The 22,338-nt window shown below is 44.4% G+C and overlaps 1 protein-coding gene and 1 non-coding gene across 2 annotated transcripts in view; both read left to right on the forward strand.

Moving 5' to 3' along the window:
- Nucleotides 1-15,641: 15,641 nt before the first annotated feature.
- On the forward strand, nucleotides 15,642-15,717 carry TRNAI-AAU (transfer RNA isoleucine (anticodon AAU)). Its single transcript has one exon. It is a non-coding gene; the product is annotated as a tRNA-Ile (tRNA).
- A 2,534-nt stretch (nucleotides 15,718-18,251) lies between these two features.
- SLC25A13 (solute carrier family 25 member 13) overlaps nucleotides 18,252-22,338 on the forward strand; it is a 188,539-nt gene continuing 184,452 nt past the window's right edge. The window contains exon 1 of the mRNA XM_066354073.1: nucleotides 18,252-18,393. Within this exon, the coding sequence (XP_066210170.1) occupies nucleotides 18,379-18,393 (15 nt within the window). The 5' untranslated portion in view covers nucleotides 18,252-18,378. The remainder of the gene's footprint in view (nucleotides 18,394-22,338) is intronic.

Here is a 22,338-nt window from a genome sequence, read left to right on the forward strand (position 1 = left end):
GGTCCCAGATGGGACCAGATCCTGGAGCTCTGAGATCTTTCCACGTGTCATTAGAAGGCAATCATCTTGGAAGAAAAGTACAGAGTAGAATAAAGGAACACCGTCTCCATGGTGGGATGAACACAATTTGAAGAGAACCAAGGCAAGAGAGTGGGGGAAGTGTTTAAGAAACAAATTAGTTCAGCCTGACTAAAGCAGAGATTTTTGGGAGGAAAGTGGTGAAAGATGAGGCTGAAGTGTTAGACAGGAGCCAATAAACAATGTTAAGGTCTTGGGAATTTATTTCAGACAATCGGGAGCTATTAAAAGATTCAGAGTAAAGAAGTGGCTGATGAACTTTGGGTTTGAAGATTCCCTTTGGGTGCAGGGTGGAGAATGAGGTGGAAGACAAGGAGGCTGGAGGCAGGGAGACCAGTTCAGAGATGACATTAGAATTCCTAAAGAGTGGTGATCAGGCTGGCATTGGGGATACAGAAGAGATGTTCAATCTACAGCATTTGAATCTATAGCAACTGAATGGATATGGACAGTGAGGGAAAGAGAGGAGTCAAGGATGACCCCCAGGTTTCTGATTTCAGCAATGAGGTGACTGGCAGTACCACTCACTGAGACAGAGATGAATAGAAAAAGGGCTGATTGAGACGGTGTCCAGTGTGAGCATATTAAAGTATTCATGCCCGGAAGACAAATACACAAGTAATTAGGATGAGCCTGAAGCTCAGGAGAGAGACAAAGAAAGAAGTAAATATTTGAGTCAGACATTGACGTGCTGAGGGTAGATGAGATGAGATGAAACTTTGGGAAAATTGAGACCCTGAGAGTGTAAAATTGTCACAAAGATAGTATTATTGGAGCTTGGAGTTGGGATTGCCAACGAGGTCTTCCGATTCCTAGTATAATGGTCTTGACTAAGAACTGGAAGGGAAAGCGACCCAGCATGGTAGTTGAGAGCCCCTCATCCGGAAGTGAACAGAAAGCCATTTAAATCCCAGTTTGGCCACCTATACGCCAAGTGATTTTGAACAAGTGACCAAGTCTCTTTATGCCTTAGTTTCTTAAGCTCTATAGTAAAGAGATAATAATAATATCAGCTTCAAGGGTATTGGAGAGGAAATGAAAGCATCCAAGTCAGTGTATGACACACAACAGGGAATCAAGAGATAGTAGTTCTTACTATCATGTTCAATAAATAGAATAAAAAGGTTTCTTTGAAGATCATTACTTACAGGTTATGTTGAAAAATATTGATTTTAATATTTCATTTTAAATTTAGTCAACTTTCAGGTAAACTACTTAATTTTAATTTATACAATTTTTCACTTTTCCTTTAAATAATAGTTGTACTATTGGGGATTAGCTAGCCAAAGATCAAACTTTATGTAGCTAGAGATGACAATTTGCATTCTGTTTTAGAGTACCTCTGCCTAAGCTCAGAAAGATGCAAGAACCACTTACAAAGGCATACTTATTTACATTAGGGACTAATGGTATTATATATAAAAACAATAAATCTTTCTACAAAGAATAGAGTACCATATTGGTGGGGAAAGTGTCAATATCTTGGGCAGTACTATTGACTCTATTTTAGGGAAGAAGGAGCCCACACCAAAAGGACGTGATAAATATGCTAAGTTTATACATTATGTGCTCAGTGATAAATATTCTAAGCATGTACTTCAGTAATTCTGTCATCAGAGCAGCCTTGTTACCCCCACCATCAGCAGATACTGATAATTAATCAACTGAAATGAATCTTTACAGAATAAACAAATCTGTTTTACATGAATGATGATTATGCCTCTTTCAGAGGGGAAGGCTTTTCATAACTTATGCATGCCAACCTTGTGAAGACTTTTCCCTTAGGGAACAAAATCTTGTTTTGGTGAGACCTCTCTTTAGACTGTTTCTGGTGATCAGTGGCATTTTCACCATATCCAGATGGGTGCAGGTGATTGTAGACAGCATGTGGGGATTCTGGGGTGTTACTCCTTTCTATCCCCCAGGAGGTAGGGAGCAGACCCCTCAGTTTCACAAAATTTGCAGTCTTGCTGGCAAAGCAGGGATGGTTTGCTCTCGTCGAAGCTAACATGGTAGGTAGCTTTCATATCCTGAGGGAACACACAGCTCTACTTACAGATCTCTGCAGAGGAAGCTTTTCAGCTTATGCTGCAGACATGAACTTCTGTGGCTAAGGAATATTAAAAGGAAGTAGATTATGCAGGACAAAGAAAGGCTTCAGGTCTGTCCTGAAGAAAATAACAGCCCTTGGCTAAAATATACAGACATACTCTAACTAATTCCTAATACCCTTTCATGCTCATATTAAAAATAATTCTCCAGAGGCGTCTCACATTTTTGCTCATCTTAGGAACAGGTTGCTTTGATGGCCTTTGCTCCAAATTATCTCATCAGCTTTGGATGTTCCTGGACACTGAACAACACGCTGACTGTTCCTTATAAAAGATTTAGGTTCCCTAACTCAGGATTGATCTCCTGTAGTGCAGCTCACTGCAGTGACTGTGCAGGTGTCATCTGGTCATCTTTCCGTCACCCTGTGGGAACCGGGGGTTGGGAACTCAAGCTGGTATTCTGGCTTTGCTAAAGAGTCTCTGAGCCAAGAGTCTCACGTCTTCTGCCAGCATTCATGAAACTGGTTAGCTTGCAAGTAGACTAGAATCTGAGACCTTTTGTAGTTCTCAGTACTAGACTTTAGCATGTTTAATATTATTATTTTCTGATGGACAGAGAGAGAGTCAGAGAGAAGGACAGATAAGGACAGACAGACAGAAAGGGAGAGAGATGGGAAGCATCAATTCTTTGCTCCAGCTCCATAATTGTTCACTGATTTTCTCATATGTGCCTTGACCGGGGGGCTACAGTAGAGTGAGTGACTCCTTGCTCAAGCTGGCGACCTTTAGGCTCAAGCTAGAGACCATGGGGTCACATCTACGATCCCACACTCAAGCCAGCGACCCTGTACTCAAGCTAGTGAGCCTGTGCTGAAGCCACATGAACCTGCACTGAAGCCAATGACCTCGGGGTTTCAAATCTGGATCCTCCACATCCCAGTCCAACACTCTATCTACTGTGCCACCGCCTGGTCAGGCACTAGCATGTCTAATACTTGATATAAGATATTTTCATGTTTCTTTAAAATGTGCCTTTGCTATTCCAGTTCTTCTAAACTGAAATTTAGGACATAGATAATTGATCTATAGTCAGTACAATGGGAAGATATTTCTGAAAGTGCTATGGAAAGCCAAATAGTCAAAGGATGTTCTAAATCATCCACGGTATAGAAAATCAGAAAGTAATTGTCCATATTTTAACAACTAACCCCCCCAAATGAAAAAATAGAATACTGCTTTTCTAAAGAATCAGATATAACATTTCAGAGTAGAAAGAAAACTTAGACCCTGGGAGGCTGCTCAATGGTAGAGTGTTGGCCTGGCATGTGGAAGTCCTGGGTTCGATTCCCAGTCAGGGCAAACAGGAGAGGTGACCATCTGCTTCTTCACCCCTCCCCCTTCCACTTTCTCTCTCTCTCTCTCTCTCTCTCTCTCTTTCTCTTCACTTCCTATAACCATGGCTTGAATGGTTTGAGCAAGTTGGCTCCAGGCACTGAAGATGTCTCCATGGCCTTGCTTCAGACGCTGAAATGGCTCAGTTTCCTAGAAACAGAGCAATGGCCCCTGTTGGTCAAATAAGTTTGTAAATATGATACATAGATTTGCTCACTTATAGTTTACATTGGGTGTGGGGACCAGCGGTAAGCAGGCAGAGTTGTTATACCCTAAGGCAGCGGTTCTCAACCTGTGGGTCGGGACCCCGGTGGGGGGTCGAACGACCAAAACACAGGGGTCGCCTAAAGCCATCGGAAAATACATATTTATTATACAATACATTTTTAAATAAAATATGTATTTCCGATGGCTTTAGAAGACCCCTGTGTTTTGGTCGTTCGACCCCCTGCTGGGATCCCGACCCACAGGTTGAGAACCACTGCCCTAAAGCTTAGTTTTAAGACTAAGGCTTTCCCACCCTAAGTGATTTGTATCAGAGACTTTCTTGTTTGCATATTGGATTAAAGGTTTTGATTTCTACACTATAAAATGGGGCAGACTGGGAGCTTGCTCTCTCTTCGTTCCTGAGATTAGCATTAGAGGAAAGAGCAAAGAAAGGAGAGCAGAGAAAGGCCACGTGGAGGAGAGGAGAAGCAGCCAAGATGGCTGAGTGCTGAAGGAGAAGCCAGTTTGTGCAGGGAGAAGGAGATGGGGAACAGAGGTGAATAAGGCTGGTGAGGTAGAAAACTTTGGTTCTAGGAAACTTGGATAAGTCAGTGGTTTGGGGAGCCCTGAATGGAAAGGGAAGTGTTTTTCTACTGTGTGTACTTCTTGCCCGCCGGGTGCAAGCCAGGATAAAGATGATGGCCCACCAGTTCTTGGGTCCATTGTTTCATTACCGTCTGTCAGAATCAAATGTGAACCTGCATGGGCCAGGTGGCTGTGATGGTGGCCGTGGCTACTGGCTTTACAGCCCCAGATGGGCAGAGCATCACCCTTTAAGGGGCTTGCCAGGTGGATCCCAGTTGGGGTGTATGCAGGAGTCCGTCTCTCTGCCTCCCTGCCTCCCCACCTCTCACTTAAAAAAAAAAAAACAGAAGAAAATTTAAAAATGAGTTGATTCAACTGACTTCCTCCATTTAAGAAAAAAGAGGCATCTGAGGATTCATTCTTACTGACTCCTTCACATTCTCCATAATAGCTTTTATAAATTTCTTCCTTAGAAACTCAGAACAAACTTGATAAGCAAAGATGTTTATAACATTTTACTTAGTAAAGATAAAAATTATAAATGACTTCAATGTCCATCCACTAGAGAATGGTTAAGGTATTGGTAAATTCTTTTTTTATTTTATTTTATTTATTGATTTTTAGAGAGAGGGGAGAGAGAGAGAGATTGAAAGGGGAGGAGCAGGAAGCATCAACTCCCTTATATGCCTTGACCAGGCAAGCCCAGGGTTTTGAACCGGCAACCTCAGTGTTCCAGGTTTACGCTTTATCCCACTGCGCCACCACAGGTCAGGCGGTATTGGTAAATTCTTAACGATATTGTTGGAATCCATGGGAGTCCGAAAGACCAGAGTAACAGGCTTTATTGAAAGGAAGAAAGGAACCCTGCCGGGCACTCCTCCTGGGGGAGAAGAGCACTGGTTACAGACTAGGGGCGAGTTATATAGTGTTTGGGAAAGCCTGAGGGGATACTGAGGCAAAAGTCCTGGTATGTCCGGAATGCTCCTCCTTGGGGGGCTTCGAGCATGTGAGTGTTAAATCAAAAGTCCTGGTGTGTCCGGAGCCCCTCCTTGGGGCGGCTTCTCAGATTTTTGGAATTCCTCTGTCTCAGGGTCAATAGTCCAGTAAGGGTGAGGCCTGACAGATAAGTGGAACATCTAGAGGGCAGTTTGGAATTTACGTATCTATCAGATATAATATTAGGTAGCCATTCATAATTGTTTTTCAAGAATTCTTAATGGCATGATAAAATGCTTATGACATATTGTTAAGTGAGATACTAAGATACTAGAATTGTGTTATCCTATAGAGGCCCTGAATAAGAAAGTAGAACAGGGGCAGAGTTCAGTGCCCTGAGGCAAAAGCCACAATGGCTTTACTGACAAAAGTGCTGAACTGCTGAATGTAGCACAATAGGGAGAGAATTAGCAATTTTGATTAATTAGTAGGTGGGGACATTTGAACTACTTTGTTTGCCTTTTAATCTGCTCTAAAGAAGTTCCCCTTTCTTTCTTTCTTTCTTTTCTTTTTTTTTTTTTGTATCTTTCTGAAGCTGGAAACGGGGAGAGACAGTCAGACAGACTCCCGCTTGCGCCCTGGCACGCCCACCAGGGGCGAAGCTCTGCCCACCAGGGGGCGATGCTCTGCTCCTCCAGGTGTCGCTCTGCCACGACCAGAGCCATTCTAGCACCTGGGGCAGAGGCCAAGGAGCCATCCCCAGCGCCCGGGCCATCTTTGCTCCAATGGAGCCTTGGCTGTGGGAGGGGAAGAGAGAGACAGAGAGGAAGGAGGGGGGGGGGGTGGAGAAGCAGATGGGCGCTTCTCCTATGTGCCCTGGCCGGGAATCGAACCCAGGTCCCCCGCACGCCAGGCCGACGCTCTACCGCTGAGCCAACCGGCCAGAAGAAGTTCCCCTTTCTGATTTTCTTATTTTCTCCTCCTCATTCTCTTCTTTGCTTTCTGACTTTCTTATTCTTGTCCCTGCTTCTATCCTGTGTGCATCAATAAATACCCATAAGGACTTGGGGGTTGGAGCCATCTCATGAAACCTGTACAGGGGACTGTGAGGCAGTCTCCCCTAGGTCCCTCGGCGCCTGCCATGTGGTCTCCGAGAGGTCACTATCTCTGCAACAAGTGGTGCCCCATGTGAGGAACAGGAACCAAACGACATTATCTCAGTAATATAACACATTATTATAACACATTGTCATTCATACAGAGAAAGGAACTAGAAGAAAATTACTTTAAAACATTAAAGTAGTTATATCACTAGGTTAAGGGAATAGGGATGATTCTTTCATTTTCTTCTTCATTGCCTTCTGCATTGTCAAAATTCCATATAATCTAATTTTAAATATTATCCCTTATGCATTAAAATTAAAATCCTATTCCTAAACAAATAACTAACATGAAAACTAATTTTTGCTTAATCCACCATGGGGCTCGTTTCAATTTTCCTTCTTTTCATTTATAACTTTCTTCACCAATGAGAAAGTGTACTGTGCAAGGTAATTTTGAGGGGTAGAGTGGAGTATAGAATATTATCTGATTCCTCAAGCCTGCTAAAGCATTCTGCCCCTCTTACCCAATTTATCATACTTTATCACTATGTGAAGTCACAGACCCTGAAAATTCCTAAAATGTTTACACCTGGCAACTCCACCCAGTCCTCTGACATTGCAGAACTTCCCTTAGCTCGCTGTCTGGTTGTGCAATTGCACATGAATTGGGGACTGTAAAGCCAGGAGGCAGGGCCGGGGCCACTATCACAGCAGCCCGGCTCATGCAGGTTCGCATTGGATTCGGACAGTCGGTAAAGAAACCATGGAGCCAAAAACTGGTGGGCCATAGTCTTTAATCTAGCTTGCACCCGGCGGGCAAGTAAAAATACACACTGGGCTCCAAAACCCAGTCACATTCAGTGCTCACAAAGCTACTGATTTATCTGAGTTTCCTAGAATCAAAGGTTTCTAGCTCACCAGCCTTATTTCCCTCAGTTCCCCATCTTCTTCCTTATCCCAGATACAAACTCTACACAAACTGGCATCTCACTCAGCACTCCGCCATCTTGGCTGCTTCTCCTGGCCTCCTCCACGTGGCCTCCTTTAGCTGCTGGCTCTACTCTCTCCGCTCTCTCATGCTAACCTCAGGAACCAAGGGCCAAGTCCCGTTCTGCCTCCCTTTTATAGTGTAGAAATCCAAACCCTTAATCCAATATACATAATAGGGAAGTCTCTAATACAAAGTCACTTCTCTGAGGCATGATAGGATTGTACCACCTCACACCAAAAAGGGTGGGACAGGCTTAATCCCAAAACCAAGCCTCAGGCTACAACAATTCTCAACACACATTAATATCACCTGGGCAACGGCCTCTTTAACAAAGTGAGCATAATACATTTTATCTGCCCAACAGGGACACGCAGGCAAGATGTCTTCTTGACTCAGTCCATCTCCTGCATTAGTCTCTCCCTGGGCTACATCAAACCCTCCACCTGTTTCACACACACACACACACACACACACACACACACACACCCTTGCACATAACACTAGCTTTTGATCAGTGCTATCCAATGGCGATATACTTGGAGCCACTAAATAATTTTATACTTTTTACTAGCAACATTAAAAATGTTAAAAGAAATATATAAAATCAAGAATATTTTATTTAACCCAGTATGTCTAAAACATTGCTATTTCAACATGTCATAAATTAACGAGCTATTTCACATGTGCTTTCCATACCGAAATCTTTGCACTCCAACGTGCATTTTACATTTTCAGTACGTCTCAGTTCACACGAGCCTCCTTCCAAGCGCTCAGTAGTCATATGGGGCTCGTGACTACAGTGTTAGAGGGCAAGGGCTGGAGAGATCCTTTGCCCCACAACTTCTGTTCCATCTACACTTAACCAGGGTTGTTGGAGGAAATTGCCTGTCGCACATCATGACACACACATTGAGGGAGATCAGGTTTTGTTCTCTTGCCATACAGAGTAGGCAGTCACCTATCTCACCTATAAACCCTGCCAGGGCGGGTGACCGGATCAAGAGGAGGTCAGCTCTGTTATTAAAGGGCGGTTTGCAACTTAAGTACAGGGGGCCATCACTGTCTTTAATACACATCACCCCCCACACACACCCTCACCCAAATGAATGGCTTCCGAGGTTGACTGGCTGGCCTACTGGCTGGCTGTCTAAATGAGTCAGGAAGAGAAAATAGAACATTAGGACTTGACTGAGCCTCTTTAAAATTAAATGGTGAAGACAGAGTCCGGGAGTGAAGAATTTCATTCTAAACTTTGATGTTTAAAGATCTTCTTTGCTGCATTATTACCTAAAGTGAATTAGCTCTGTCCCCTGCAAGAGCGCCTGGAGGTTAAGTGTGCTGGCCTCGGCTTCCAGCCAGGGGAGTCCTAATGGACTCTGGTAGTAGCAGCAGGACCTAAGATAGAGCATCAAGCCCTCTGGCCCTGAGGCTGGAATAGTGCTTGCGTCCAACTGATAAACTAGTTCAGACATGAGGTCTAGCCCAATATCTTCAAATTGGAAACCTGTAGCTAACATTAATAGGTTGTTCTTGAATACTCCAGTGCCTTTGTCTTTTCTCTGACTTGTTGGTGTTTGAAGTTCTAGCTGCAAAAACAGATCTTTCATTTCTAAATGGATCTACCTCCCTCGCTCCTCATCCCCAAGCCTTTGAAAGATCCTAAGATAGTAAGCCTAAATAAACAATCTTTCCCTGAGGAGGGACCACTAGAGGGAATAACACTAGGATAGGATCAGAGTACTGCACTAGAGCTCAGAGGACTCTCAGAGGACAGCTGCTCTAAACTTCTCATTCTAGTATTATTACTACTTATTACAGATTATTACGTAATAAATTATTTATATACATTCAAATTAGTGTCATAGCAACCTTACAAAATGGGTGTTTTTATCTCTGTTTTATGGGTCAGGAGACTGAAGCTCAGAGAGGTTAACAACTGACCAAAGTTTGCACAGCTTAAGTGGTAGAGCTGGGACACACTGAAGGTCTGATTTCTATGTCACCATGTTACCCAAAGCTGGTTAGATAAACGGAGAGATAGATTAATGGGGAAATAGTAATTAGGACCAGTGCTAGAATTTACATAACACAACTAATTTTCTTTTTTTCCCCCTACATCTTAAAGAGTGTAAGAGAGAGAAATAATATCTAAATAGAGTTTTTGTTATAGTTGTTCTGTTTGTTTTTTATAAATACATAGGTTTCATTAAACCAGTTTTGGTAAGATTGTTTTTCAGAGCATCTAATTACTTAAAAAATTATGGAGCTGTTGATCAAGAGTTTCAGGAATTATTGCAAAGAAACTGTTACACTATGACAAATGCTCCATGCTGTGGCTGGCCAGGGCCACTGAGCTCATTATGTACCGGCTGCTGCTGCTTCTTCTTCTTCTTCTTCTTCTTCTTTTTTTTTTTTTAGGGAGAAAGAGAGACAGAGAGGGAGAGAGAGACAGAGAGAGAGAAGGGGGGAGGAGCTGGAAGCATCAACTCCCATATGTGCCTTGACCAGGCAAGCCCAGGGTTTCGAACCGGCGACCTCAGCATTTCCAGGTCAACCCTGCTTCTTCTTGATGGTCAGACCCGGGCCTGCCCAAGCCCCTGCCTGTTCTGATGCGTTCCTCCCGCATGCACTGAGGGGCTAGGGCAACCTAAGCTTGATGCCACTGCTTTGAGTGATATTGCTGGGCCCAGGGGACCTCAGCCAGATTCATAAACATACCCTTGGGCTTGGTGCAAGACCATGGGTATTCGGGTGCTAGGCCACAGACAGACTTTCGACATCATTTCTCTGAGCAACCAGTTTTGCTTTACGAGGATTGCATGAGACTATGGTTAAAGGTATCACATATTCATCTCTAAGAACTGTTATTTCTCTAAGATTTGCTATACCAGCAATAATACATATATTTTCAGAACAAGTATTGAGGAAGGCATAATAATGGCTCCTCAAACATGTTCATGTCCTGTTCCCCAAAACCTGCGAATATGTCACATGGTGTGGCAAAAGAGAATCGAGGTAGCAGATGGCATTAAAGCTACTAATTGTTACGGGCTGAATTGTGTCGCCCTCAAAATTCATAAGTTGAAATCTTAACCCCCAGTACCTCAGATTGTGACTATATTTGAACATAGGGTCTTTAAAGAGGTATTTGAGTTTAAATGAGGTCATTGAGGGGAGGTTCTAATCCAATACGACTGGTGTTTTTATAAGAAGAGAAGATTACAACACAGATATGCACACAGGGAAGACCATGTGAGGACACAGGCAGAAGACACGGTTTACACACCACAGAAAAAGGCATCAGAGGAAATCGACCCTGTCGACACCTTGATCTCAGACTGTTGGCCTCTAAAATTGTGAGACAGTAAATTTCTTGGTTTAAGCCACCCAGTCTGTGGTACACTGTGATGACCACCCTAGAATACTAATCCACTGTGATGACTGCCCTAGAATACTAATTCACTAATCAACTGGCCTTATCATTGGAAGGGTATCCTGGATTATCTGGGTGAACCTGATGTGATCACAAGGTCCTTAGATGTGAGAGAGCAAGGCAGAAGAGGAGATCAGAGCGAAGTGATATGAGAACAATTGGTCCCACTGTTGCTGGCTTTAAAGATGGAGAAGGAGGGCCAGGAGCCAAGGAGTGAGGTGGCTTCTCAAAGCTGCACTGAGCAAGGAAATGGACTCTCTCCGAGAGCCTCCAGAAAGTGACACAGCCCTGCTGGTCCCTTGACTCTACCCGTTTCAGACTTCTGAACTGCTGAACTGAAAGATAATACATTTATATTGTTTTAAACACTGGGTCTGTGGCAATCGGTTACAGTGTTCCCAGCCTAAGTATTACAGGATAAAAGGCAGGAGCCTCGCTTCAGCGTGCTCTGCACATCTGTTGTACCATTGGAAGCTCTCCAGAAACGCCTACTATTGCTTTACTATTGCTTATTCATCCACTTCTCTTGTAAGTGTTGTGGAAGAAATCAGAGACATTTTTCTGCTGAACTGATGGCTGGAATAAAGGATTGGGAAAGGGAACTGTTTTGGTCTAATATCTTCATATAGAAAAGTCTGAACAGGCCTTAAAATTGTGGATGGAACCAAATCATCACAATGACTTTAAACTTCTACTCTTTGGCCTCCGTGGGATAACCTTCCCACAGGGAATGCTAGGCAATCATGTTTTCAGTGCACACATGAAAACACATTTTTATTGAGTACCTCGTAGTATTGCTGGTCCTGGAATAGACCTATGGGCCAGCAGAGATAAAACCCCTTCCATTCTAATGGGATCGGCAGCTGACAGATACATTAACGTACGCCAGGCAATTATAAGGGTAGAATAAAATTATGAAGGATTGACGAATGGAGTGAGTGCAGAAGGCTTCTCTGATATGGCGACATCCACTGAGGACCTGAATGACAGATCTGTGACTGACTAGACTATGTTTTCTTCACATTTGCTTCTGTCTCGGGGTCTCTCCCTTATAATGTAGGGCAGGAATAGGGGTTAATGCTGGAATATGAGGCTGTGTTGGCAGCACTAGTCAGACACTGTGGAAGTATAACTAATGTACACAATCAGGAACACGGGTCAACAACAGTGACCTGCGCGATCTCACTGAAGGGTCCTTCGAGTATACAGCACTCACATAACTCCTTTAGCTTTTTAGGGTACTATGTGCCATCTGTCACCCCAATACCAATTTAAGATACTCTCTCTAATAAACACTGTAGGTTGAGGACTTGAATTGAACTTGGAAACGTGTATTTATCCCCAGAATTGCAGTGGCAGTATCAGGCTTGAGAGGTTTCTTTGCTTCTTGCAAAGTTCTATATAACTTGCGTGTTTGTGAATTTAATTAATCACTGAATTGAGGTATATGGCTATTGACTGGGACACTATGATGAATTCTATTGTAAAGTTAATAATCGTGATTATTTTTCCCCAGCAGACTCCTGGCAGTTGCAATTATGATCCCACTCGCATTTCCAAATAACTTTCAACGCTCACATTTTGTTTGGTGAAACTGAGGGTCAGCTGTTTTCTTTTTCTTTTCTTTTATTTATTCATTCTTAGAGAGAGGAGAGAGAGAGAGAGAGAGGGAGAGAGAGAGAGAGAGAGAGAGAAGGTGAGGAGCAGGAAGCATCAACTCCCAGATGTGCCTTGACCAGTCAAGCCCAGGGTTTTGAACCGGCGACCTCAGCGTTTCTAGGTCGATGCTTTATCCACTGTGCCATCACAGGTCAGGCAAGGGTCAGCTGTTTTCTGCCCAGGGTGCTGGCAGGCGTTCACGTGCTGTGTGTACCTGCTTTACTCTCAGCAGATTACTCTCAAGGCCTTGCTCTCGGAGCATAATATTTCAAAGTTCCGCGGATTTGTTTTCAGCCAGACTGTATCTCAAAGTTTCTGTCTTATGTTTCCTTGTCCTGACTCACTTTCTCTCTCCCCTCTCCTCCCAACTCTAAAAATTGCCATAGCTTTCTCCTTTGGATCCACCAAGAAGCTAGGTCATATTCATTTCTGATCTGCCTTTAGCTCACTCTCAGGGAAGGCTTATCATGCCTGATCTGACACCAGGCAAGATTCCAAAAGAAAAAAAAATGACTGCACAGAAGGGCTCTCTGTGTCCTTGAGTTACTGAGTCTCAGCTGCAAGGTCAGAACTTGGGAGCTTGTCATTTACTTATTTCGTGGTGCTCCCTTTGCTCTGTCACATGTCCTTTACCAGCCCCTGGCATGACCTTTGCAAAGTGCAATCCACACCAAGGTTCATTATTGCAATCTGTAGTTACACGCCTAAACTTTCCGGGTTGATGACGTTCTTTGCAAGCGTTATTGCTGGATACCTTTTCCAGCAATCAAACCTTGGGGCGTGCTGCTGGGGGCCGTGGAGACTTTTGCTTGCGTGTTTGTTTTCCACGGAGCTGAAGAATACCAGACAGTTTAGGAGCATGGCCAAGAGCATCTATGCCGCATGGCTGCTCTGGGGAAGGTGAGAGTTCGGAATAGGACACGCTGCTCACTCCCCTGAAGTCCCAGGACTTGTGCCCACGCGCAGGTTGTGTGCCTGTTAGCACTGAACTTCCCCATGACTCAGGTTGGCTGCCTCCCCAGCCACCACAGGACATAGGTGGCTTTGGGGCCTGTGTTGGTTTCCTCGGCTGCCAGAACAAAATGCTATAAATTAGGTGGCTTTAAACAACAGAAACGGATTCTCCCACAGTCCTGGAGGCTGGAAGTCCCCAGTCAGGCTGTCAGCCGGGCCAGGCTCCCTCTGACGCTCTGGGTAGGATCCTTCCTTGCCTCTTCCCAGCTTCCAGTGGTGGCTCTTGATCCTCGGTGTTCCTTGACTTGCAGCTCTGTCGCTCTAATCTCTGCCTTTAAATCTCTCCCAGTCTGTCCCTGGGTCTTCTTATAAGGACACCAGTCATAGTGGATTAAGAGCCCAACCTACTCCAGTATGACCTCATTCTAACTAATTACATCTTCAATTTCCAAATAAGTCACATTCTGAGGTAACAAGGATTGAGACTTTTGGGGGACACAACTCAACCTAAAAAGGACCTCTTAGTCCAAATTCAGTGCTGGCTACTGTGACAGGGTATGGAACAGAGCGCTCTGGGGACAGACAGGAGGGTCACAGACGAGACAAGTTACCTGTTGGGCGGGACTCTAACCTGTCAGGACAAAACCAGTGGCAGGTGCCCAGCCCACTTACATTTGATTCTCTGAGACGATGTTTTAAGTCACACTACAGTTTACAGGTCATGTGGAAGTCAGGGGCATCTTTCCAGTGTCAGGGCTCGGAGCAATTTAACTTTTTGGAAACTTTAAGTGTTGGGGAATTCTAGAATAAAGGAGGAGGCTTAATTGAGTCTGACTCCAAATGTAAGTTGAAATACACTTTTTTATCCATCTGTGGACACACTCATTTCCATAGTATGGTGTATGTTTGGTAGATACCGTCCTGGCCTCCCCAAAGCCGTCCACGTCCTAATCCTAGAACCTATGCATGTTACCTTATGAGGGGAAGACTCGGAAGATGTGACTAAGTCAAAGATCTGGAGGTGGAGAAATTATCCTGAATTATCTGGGTGGGCCCTCAACGCCATCACAAGCATCTTTATAAGAGGGAGCAGAGAGAGAACACAGACAGAAGAAACCATGGGGGCGGGGAGCGGGAATAGAGGCAGAGAAAGAAGATACTTTGGAGATGTGTAGGTAGAGCGCAGAGCGCATTCCTAGCAGCTGTGGCTGATGCAATGCTGTGAGAACACTCCACACCTGAAACCCTCCTAGGCACACCCAGGAGGGAGCTCACCCGCTGTAAGGAAGTAACTCAGCACCAACCAGGCAGCTCCCTGACCTTTTCAGCCATTGGCTGTGAAGGACATGCTGTAACATCCTATTGGCTGAACCTGTGTATATAAGCTAGCTTACTTCCTGAATAAAGCGGATCTGGGTCACAGAACCTGGTCTCCAGAGTCGGGTCTCTGCATCTCCGTTGTCCTCACCCCCTGTGGGCCTTGTCCACAGAGATGAAAGATGGGGCCATGAACCTCTGGAAAAACCAAAGAAACAGATTCTTATCTATCTTCTGGAGAAAGCATGGCTCTACCAACACCTTGATTTTAGCTCCTTATGGTTCATTTTGGAATTCTGATTTCCAGAAGGTTAGAGAATAAATTTCTGTTCTTGTAAGTTATCAAATATGTGGCAGCTTTGTTAGAGCAGTCAAAAAAATGTGTACACAGGGTATGATTCTTTGTATTTAAATTTTAAAATGTGACTCTACACACACACTGAAACATATCAGGACTTGAAGAAAATACAGCAGAATGTTAATAGGGGATATGGCAAGATTATGAGCGCCTTTTTTTGTCATTTCTATGACTTCCAGAATTTTCCAAGATTTCAAGAAAAAGTTATCTAACAGATTCTTAATTCTTTTTTCTTTAATAGGTAAGGGGAAATTATCCAGTCTTAAAGAGACTTAAAATTCTGACACATGCTACAACATGAATGAACTTTGAGGACATTATGCTGAATAAAATAAGCCAGTTACAAAAAGACAAATACTGTATGATCCCACTTTTATGAGGTTCCTGGAGATGTCAAATTTGCAGTGACAGAAGGTAGAAGGGTGGTTGCCAGGGGCTAGGGAGAAGGAGTGGGCGTGGCTGTTTAATAGGCATAGAGTTTTGGTTTTGCAAGGCGAAAAGAATTTTGGAGATTGGTTGCACAACAATGTGAATGTGTTCCATGCTACTGCACTGTACACTTAAAATCAGTTAGATCGCCCTGGCCGGTTGGCTCAGCGGTAGAGTGTCGGCCTAATGTGCGGAGGACCCGGGTTCGATTCCCGGCCAGGGCACACAGGAGAAGTGCCCATTTGCTTCTCCACCCCTCCGCCGCGCTTTCTTCTCTGTCTCTCTCTTCCCCTCCTGCAGCCAAGGCTCCATTGGAGCAAAGATGGCCTGGGCGCTGGGGATGGCTCTGTGGCCTCTGCCTCAGGCACTAGAGTGGCTCTGGTCGCAACATGGCGACGCCCAGGATGGGCAGAGCATCGCGACCCCCTGGTGGGTGTGCCAGGTGGATCCCGGTAGGGCGCATGCGGGAGTCTGTCTGACTGTCTCTCCCTGTTTCCAGCTTCGGAAAAATGAAAAAAAAAAATCGGTTAGATCGTAGATTTTACATTACGCATTTTACCACATTGACATCTTTTTTAAAAGTTTGTTTATATTATAAAAGGGAAGCTTCAGTGAAGCCCTTAAAATAAATATGCAGTTTATGATGTAATTTTGGTTACATGAGGTTGTATTTTCTCTGTATCTTTTAAATCCCTTTAGAGACGCTGTGGCCACCTCTTTTCATAAGGTTTAGGCTCCTCCCCTGACATCTTTTTCTCTATCAGTTTTCCTGGGTTTCCTTTGGTCTTTATTCTTTCACTCTTGGCTTGGTCTTTGTCCTCAGTCTACCAACGTGTTCAAGTCTTTTGGGCCTCTGTTAGATGTCTTGAGAGCGTTAATCAATACTCCTTTTTGAAAAACTTCTTTTTATTGGCTTTTACAACATAATTTATGTATTGCACGTACATTCTCCTTACAGACACACACACACACACACACACACTCTTCACAACTGATCTCTGGTGTCTTTCCAACACCCACACTAGGGGCCCATGTCCTAGACAGGATGACTCCTTTCTCCCACCCCCCACATATATAATCAGTCATGATGGCTGACTAATTGCACCTCCTGTGTATCCCTCTAGCCCTCTCCCATCTCTAGTTTCACGTTCCAGCCTGTCATGTCTGGGCATTCCAATAGTTCAGTCTTGCCTGTTCCTCCCCACAGCATATATCTATATGAAAAGCCTGGCCACCCTACTTTCTGCCTAAAAGCCCTTCAGTGACGGTACATACCCTTCAGCATAGAGCCCAACGCCCTCCATAACATGGTTCCTGCCTGCTTGTCCAGACTCCTCTTCTACCAGTCCCACAGCTCAAGTTACCTTTCATGACTAATCATTTTCATAACTTTCTGTGGCTCGCCCTCAATTTCTTGGCCTCTGCTCATTTTCTCTGGCTGAAAACCTTCCCTGGACTAAAACGCAGCCCTTTGACTGTATTTAGCTTTCGCATCCTCTCCACTAAGAGGCTTCCCCAGTCCTCCATGTTTCCACAGTGCCCTGGGAATAGGTTGTTGCCTTAACACAGCATTTTTCAACTGATGTGCTGCAAGAATTTTTAAAATATGCCATACCTGACTATTTAGCAGGTATGCACTGACTGATCTCTTTTCCCTTAGATTATCAAATAAAAAAAATGACAACAGCCAATACAATAGCTGTCTGGTGTGAATGAATCAATACGATACCTTTTTTTTTTTTGTCAGATCAGCAAAAAATATATTTTTTGGTGTGCCACAGAATTTTAGTGATTCCTTTGTGTGCCACTAGATAAAAAAGGTTGAAAATTGCTGCCTTACTAGATTATATACAAGTTAACGATTTATGTGTCTGTCTTCCCACGAGGGCTAGGCCTTCAGCGGTTTAAGGACTGCGACCATTTCTCAAGTCATGTTGGTGTTTCCAGCACACAACAGCGCCTGGCACATAGTGGGCACTCAGTGCTGATTAAAATGATTAGTAAGGAAACATTTCCACTGATAGGTCTTAGCCATAATCCACAAAACATTGAAAGCCCTTGTTCCCAGACCATAATTGCCTTAACTATAAATTTTGGCAGAGATGAATGAAATTCTGATGAAGAAGAATAAGACCTCTAGAGGTTATAAGTTTATTAAAATTTTGACCTGTTTTAGTAAGGTTTTTTTTTTTCAGTTCTAATATGCAGGTCTGAAATAAAGTACCCTTACAAGTATATGATCAGCAAATATATCCACCTGTTTTAGTACCTAAGAGTTTACCAGATTTGACCCAAAGTAGGATTGCTAGAAAAATGACTTGGCTATCTTCCCTTAGACTGTCCAATGTTTTAGGGTCCAGCACATGACAGTGCAGAATGGAGTCCCTTTGAAAGGAAACCGACAAGGAAAAACTGGTTAAACATGTGACTCAATGTGGTTCTCAACTTCCCTATCCTGTGTACCCTCCTGTAAATCTTGAGGACCCTGGAGTAGCCGCTGGTGCCAGCTTCGGCCCCTGTGAGGCCACCTGACCAAAAAGGACGGGCTGGCATCCCGCCACCATCACTCGGCCCAAAGTCACCGCTCCTGGACAACTCGGCTGGGGTCACGTGCCCGCATCCAGTCCACCGCCCGCGGACCCTGGCCCGCCCCGGCCGCAGGGCAGAGGCCACCGGATCACGCGCGCCGCAGCGGCCCGGGATGGCCCAGCCAATGGGCTGGCGACTCCCGCATGACCCGCGCGGGAGGGAGGGCGTGGGGAGGCAGGCTGGGCGCGCACACCGCCGGGCCGAATCGCCGCCTCCTGGACGGGAAGTGAGCAGCCTGAGCCGCAGGGCCAACGCGCAGGTGAGAGGGACCGCAGTGGCCGCACACGGGGCGCAGCATGGCGGCCGCCAAGGTAAGCGTCAGCCCGTTGCCCGGGGGAGCGCGCGGCCCGATGGCGCCCGGGGGCGCGGCAGGCTCGGGCTCTCACGTGCTCTGGATGCTACCGGGAAAGCACAGAGAAAGGAGCGCGGGCGGCTGTTCCACCTCGCAGCCGCGGACGGAGGGGATGATCGCACCCCCGGGCAGCACGGGCGGCCCGTGCGGGGACCGAGGCCCCATCTTGCTGCAGAAACTTTGCAGGCTGGATTCTTCCACTTGGCCCGGGAGCGGAGTCGGTGCCGGAGCGGAGCCGGGCGGGCTGAGCTAACGCCATAGAGGAGAAGCGGGTGCGCCCGGAGCGGGGGAGCCTGGGGTCTGCATGTCCCCTGGGCCACCCCAGTGCGCTCCTGCTCCTGACACCGGTTGTAGTTGACCTAGGCTTCTCCTTCCCGGGGACACAGTCGGTACTGAAGCCTGATCCTCTTAGGTTTCAAAGGCTCCGCCCTCCTGCGGGCGGAGAAGTCACCTTGACTTCCGTTTTGGAGATGGCTTAGGAGAGGTGGCCTGCGCGGGTCTGCGGACAGACTCCAGAGGACCCCTCCTCCCCCCACCCCTCGCTCCAACCTTTCTAATCCTTCTCCCCGCTCTCCCCATCTGACAACACTTACATACCGGCCTCTGAGCGTTTGAGAGCTTCTTTTTAGAAATGACAGAACCGATTGTCCGGGGAGCCTGTAAGTCCTGTAAAGTTCTACTTAAAAGGAATTCTGCGTAATGTGAATCATTCACTCACCCGGAGGAAAGGCAGCTCCGACAGCTTGACCTTTCCTCTTTCACCATTTCTTGAAACCTGGACACCATTTCAGTCTCTTTGGACTCCATTTCAACTTTTCTGGCAAAATACCATATTTAGTCCCAATCACTTGAATCATTGGAATTTATTGCTTTTAATTTTAAGTTCAGGAAGGCAGTCCTTTAATCAAGCCTATACAACTTCTTAGCTCATTTTAAGTGCGGTGAACTTAAATGTACCCAACATTTCAAACATTTGTCCTTAATCAAAACTCTGTGATAACCCTCAAGAGGAAAACATGGCCAACACATCATATTCCTATTTATTCAAGCAAACTAATCACATTTGCAATGGAAATTGTAAGCAGACAAATATATTTAAATGCTGTTCTATGACTTAAGTTCCTTCAGGCTCCCCAAATCTGCATGCTTCTTCATATTCCCAGACTATGTGGCCTAAGTTACCTTCCTTTTTTCTGTAATCACTCGTGTTCTGTCCTCAGGAGTGTGTTGTGGGTGTGTGTGCAAGTGTGTTATGTATGAACTAGCGGTTATATATAACATTTTCAGGTAGATTCTTTGAGGATCACCGGGATTCGTTTTTGGAAGCTGCGCTAACCCTTTCAAACCCAATTGCCCTTGACCATTTCTTTGCGTTAAATTTGCATGCAATCAGAGTATAAGGCTTGGTATGAATTAGTTCTCTCCAGGGAGTTCTTCCTGGGAGTAGGTTCCCATACTTTTACATATGCTGATGAGTTAAATAATTTTTCTTATTTTGGAGGTTAAATAATTGAAGAATATGCGTATAATTGGAGTATAAGACTGATTAGTATGAAGTAAAACAAGTGGCATAGAAGCAGGTTTAACTTTTGGGTTGCATTTCTATTAAACTGTCACATCATATCAATAAGTGCAGTTGAATTTTAGCCAAGCAGTGAGAGTCAGAGAAGATGGAAACCTTTCATTTTTACTCTTTAGGAACTTGCATTTTTTGTTTTTTTAAATTTATTTAAACTTACCTCTTTTCAGGATTTTTGATGGCTCACATCATAGATGCATATATTTGCAATCCAATGAGACACCAAAATGTAGTCAGAGTAGATGAGAAAAACAGTATAAACGGAAAGTAAGATGAAGTCAGACTTAAGGTTAGTGGAAAATATGGATGTACTTGCTAGAGATGACTGAATTTTCTAGCAGCCAGAGCAAAGCAAAAACCATCAGTGAGGTCAGCTACTTGGAAGGGAGGTCTCCTTGTACTGCAGTCTGAGGGCATTGTTTCCACACGTCCTTTTACACGCTGTGAGTGAACTTCATTACACACTACCTCTTGACCACAAATATGTACCTGTGTGTTCCATAAGGCCGTTTCTTATAATGTCCATTATTGTGGCTCAAGGGCAGTATAGTAAATGAAGTCTTAAAAGGGCCCAAGATGAGCTGTGCTGGTGTACTTGAGTCCAAGTGTGCCCCTTGCTTAATTGCCTTTGGGTACTGTCCTTGTTGGGTGATGCTGTCAGCTGCTGGTCAGTGGTGAGCAGGCCAAGTTCATGGCCCTGCTTTTTGCTTCTTCCTGAAGCACATATGTTCTTGCAGGTTTCTGTGTTGAACACAGAGGCATAAACTTAACAGTCTCATCTGGGGTAGGATTGATATTCCCTCTTAAAACATAGAGAAGCGCACTTTGATGGAGAGTCTAAGCCAGGGGTCCTCAAACTGCGGCCCCCTGAGGCCATTTATCCGGCCCCGCCGCACTTCTGGAAGGGGCACCTCTTTCATTGGTGGTCAGTGAGAGGAGCATAGTTCCCATTGAAATACTGGTCAGTTTGTTGATTTAAATTTACTTGTTCTTTATTTTAAATATTGTATTTGTTCCCGTTTTGTTTTTTTACTTTAAAATAATATATGTGCAGTGCTCATAGGGATTTGTTCATAGTTTTTTTTTATCCAGCCCTCCAGTGGTCTGAGGGACAGTGAACTGGTCCCCTGTGTAAAAAGTTTGGGGACCCCTGGTCTAAGCAATTGGGCCAACAGTCTGGAACTCAACAAATGTAGGTGGATGCCAGCACTCACTATGGTGAGTTGTTGACTGTTGAAGCAGATTTGTTATTTTCTGGATGAACCTAGCAACAACTAGCAGTTTCTTGATCTCTTGACCATTTATTCTTAGTTTCCTTGGTCTTTTATACATTTAGATGTTACTAATTATCCATTATCTCTCATTAAATAGGAAGGCTGAAAATCTAGTCTTTGCTTTTCGTTTAGTTTTCTGCATGAAGAGTAATACTTAAAGATGCAAGAGGTGTGTTTTGTTTTTTTTCATGAAGTCACATTGATCTAAAACTCTTGGTGTTTTGAGATGAACAGGAAAGGCTTCCCTTCTCCAGCTGTCTACTTGTGTAAGAATAACCCTGGTCCCCCCCCCCCCCCCCCCCCCGTTAGATGGTGCATGGTTTGCCTGTACTGTTAGTGTTGTTTTGAGTATTTCTTTTAAAAACTTCCAAACACTGCCCTGTATGTGTTAAAATGAAAATGAGCTTTTAAAATTATATTATATATACACCACAAAAGATGTGCTTTTAAAAAGTAGTAGTGGAGGGGTTATCTTCTCCTCACTTTCTGCCCCTTTTTGGTTGTGGGGAACATTCCCTCTTGGTCATTGGTTGAGTTTATAAATTCCGAAAGATGAATGTAAACTAGCTCAAACTGTTAAAAGTCAGGGAATGCTCTCTTGAGTTCAGGCATGAGAAATGTTCAGGTGTAAAACTGGACATGGACCAATAGTTTGGGTGAAATTAGCCTAGAACTAAAGGAAAGAAATTCAGGACAAAGTAAAGCACTAATAACACAGGCATACCTCGGAGATATTGTGGGTTTGCTTCTAGACCACTGCAGTAAAGCAAGTCGCCATCTTTTCACTGATGGAGGGTTTTGCCTTCATTTTGTTTGTTTGTTTGTTTGTTTTTTAAATGCAATATCTGTGAAGCACAATAAAATGAAATGCAATAAAATGAATTATGCCTGTAATGGAAATTTGTTCTTTAGGACTAGTACATTTCATATTGATACTCTATTCTTAAATGAGTTGTTACCATCATCACTGATTCATTTCAAGTTGTGTATTGAGTTCTTTCTAATGTTCCAAATGGGACATTGCTTTTTGTACTCTCAGAGGCCAGGGGTC

The sequence above is a fragment of the Saccopteryx leptura genome, chromosome 12 (genome assembly GCF_036850995.1).
Source record: "Saccopteryx leptura isolate mSacLep1 chromosome 12, mSacLep1_pri_phased_curated, whole genome shotgun sequence".
NCBI lineage: Eukaryota > Metazoa > Chordata > Mammalia > Chiroptera > Emballonuridae > Saccopteryx > Saccopteryx leptura.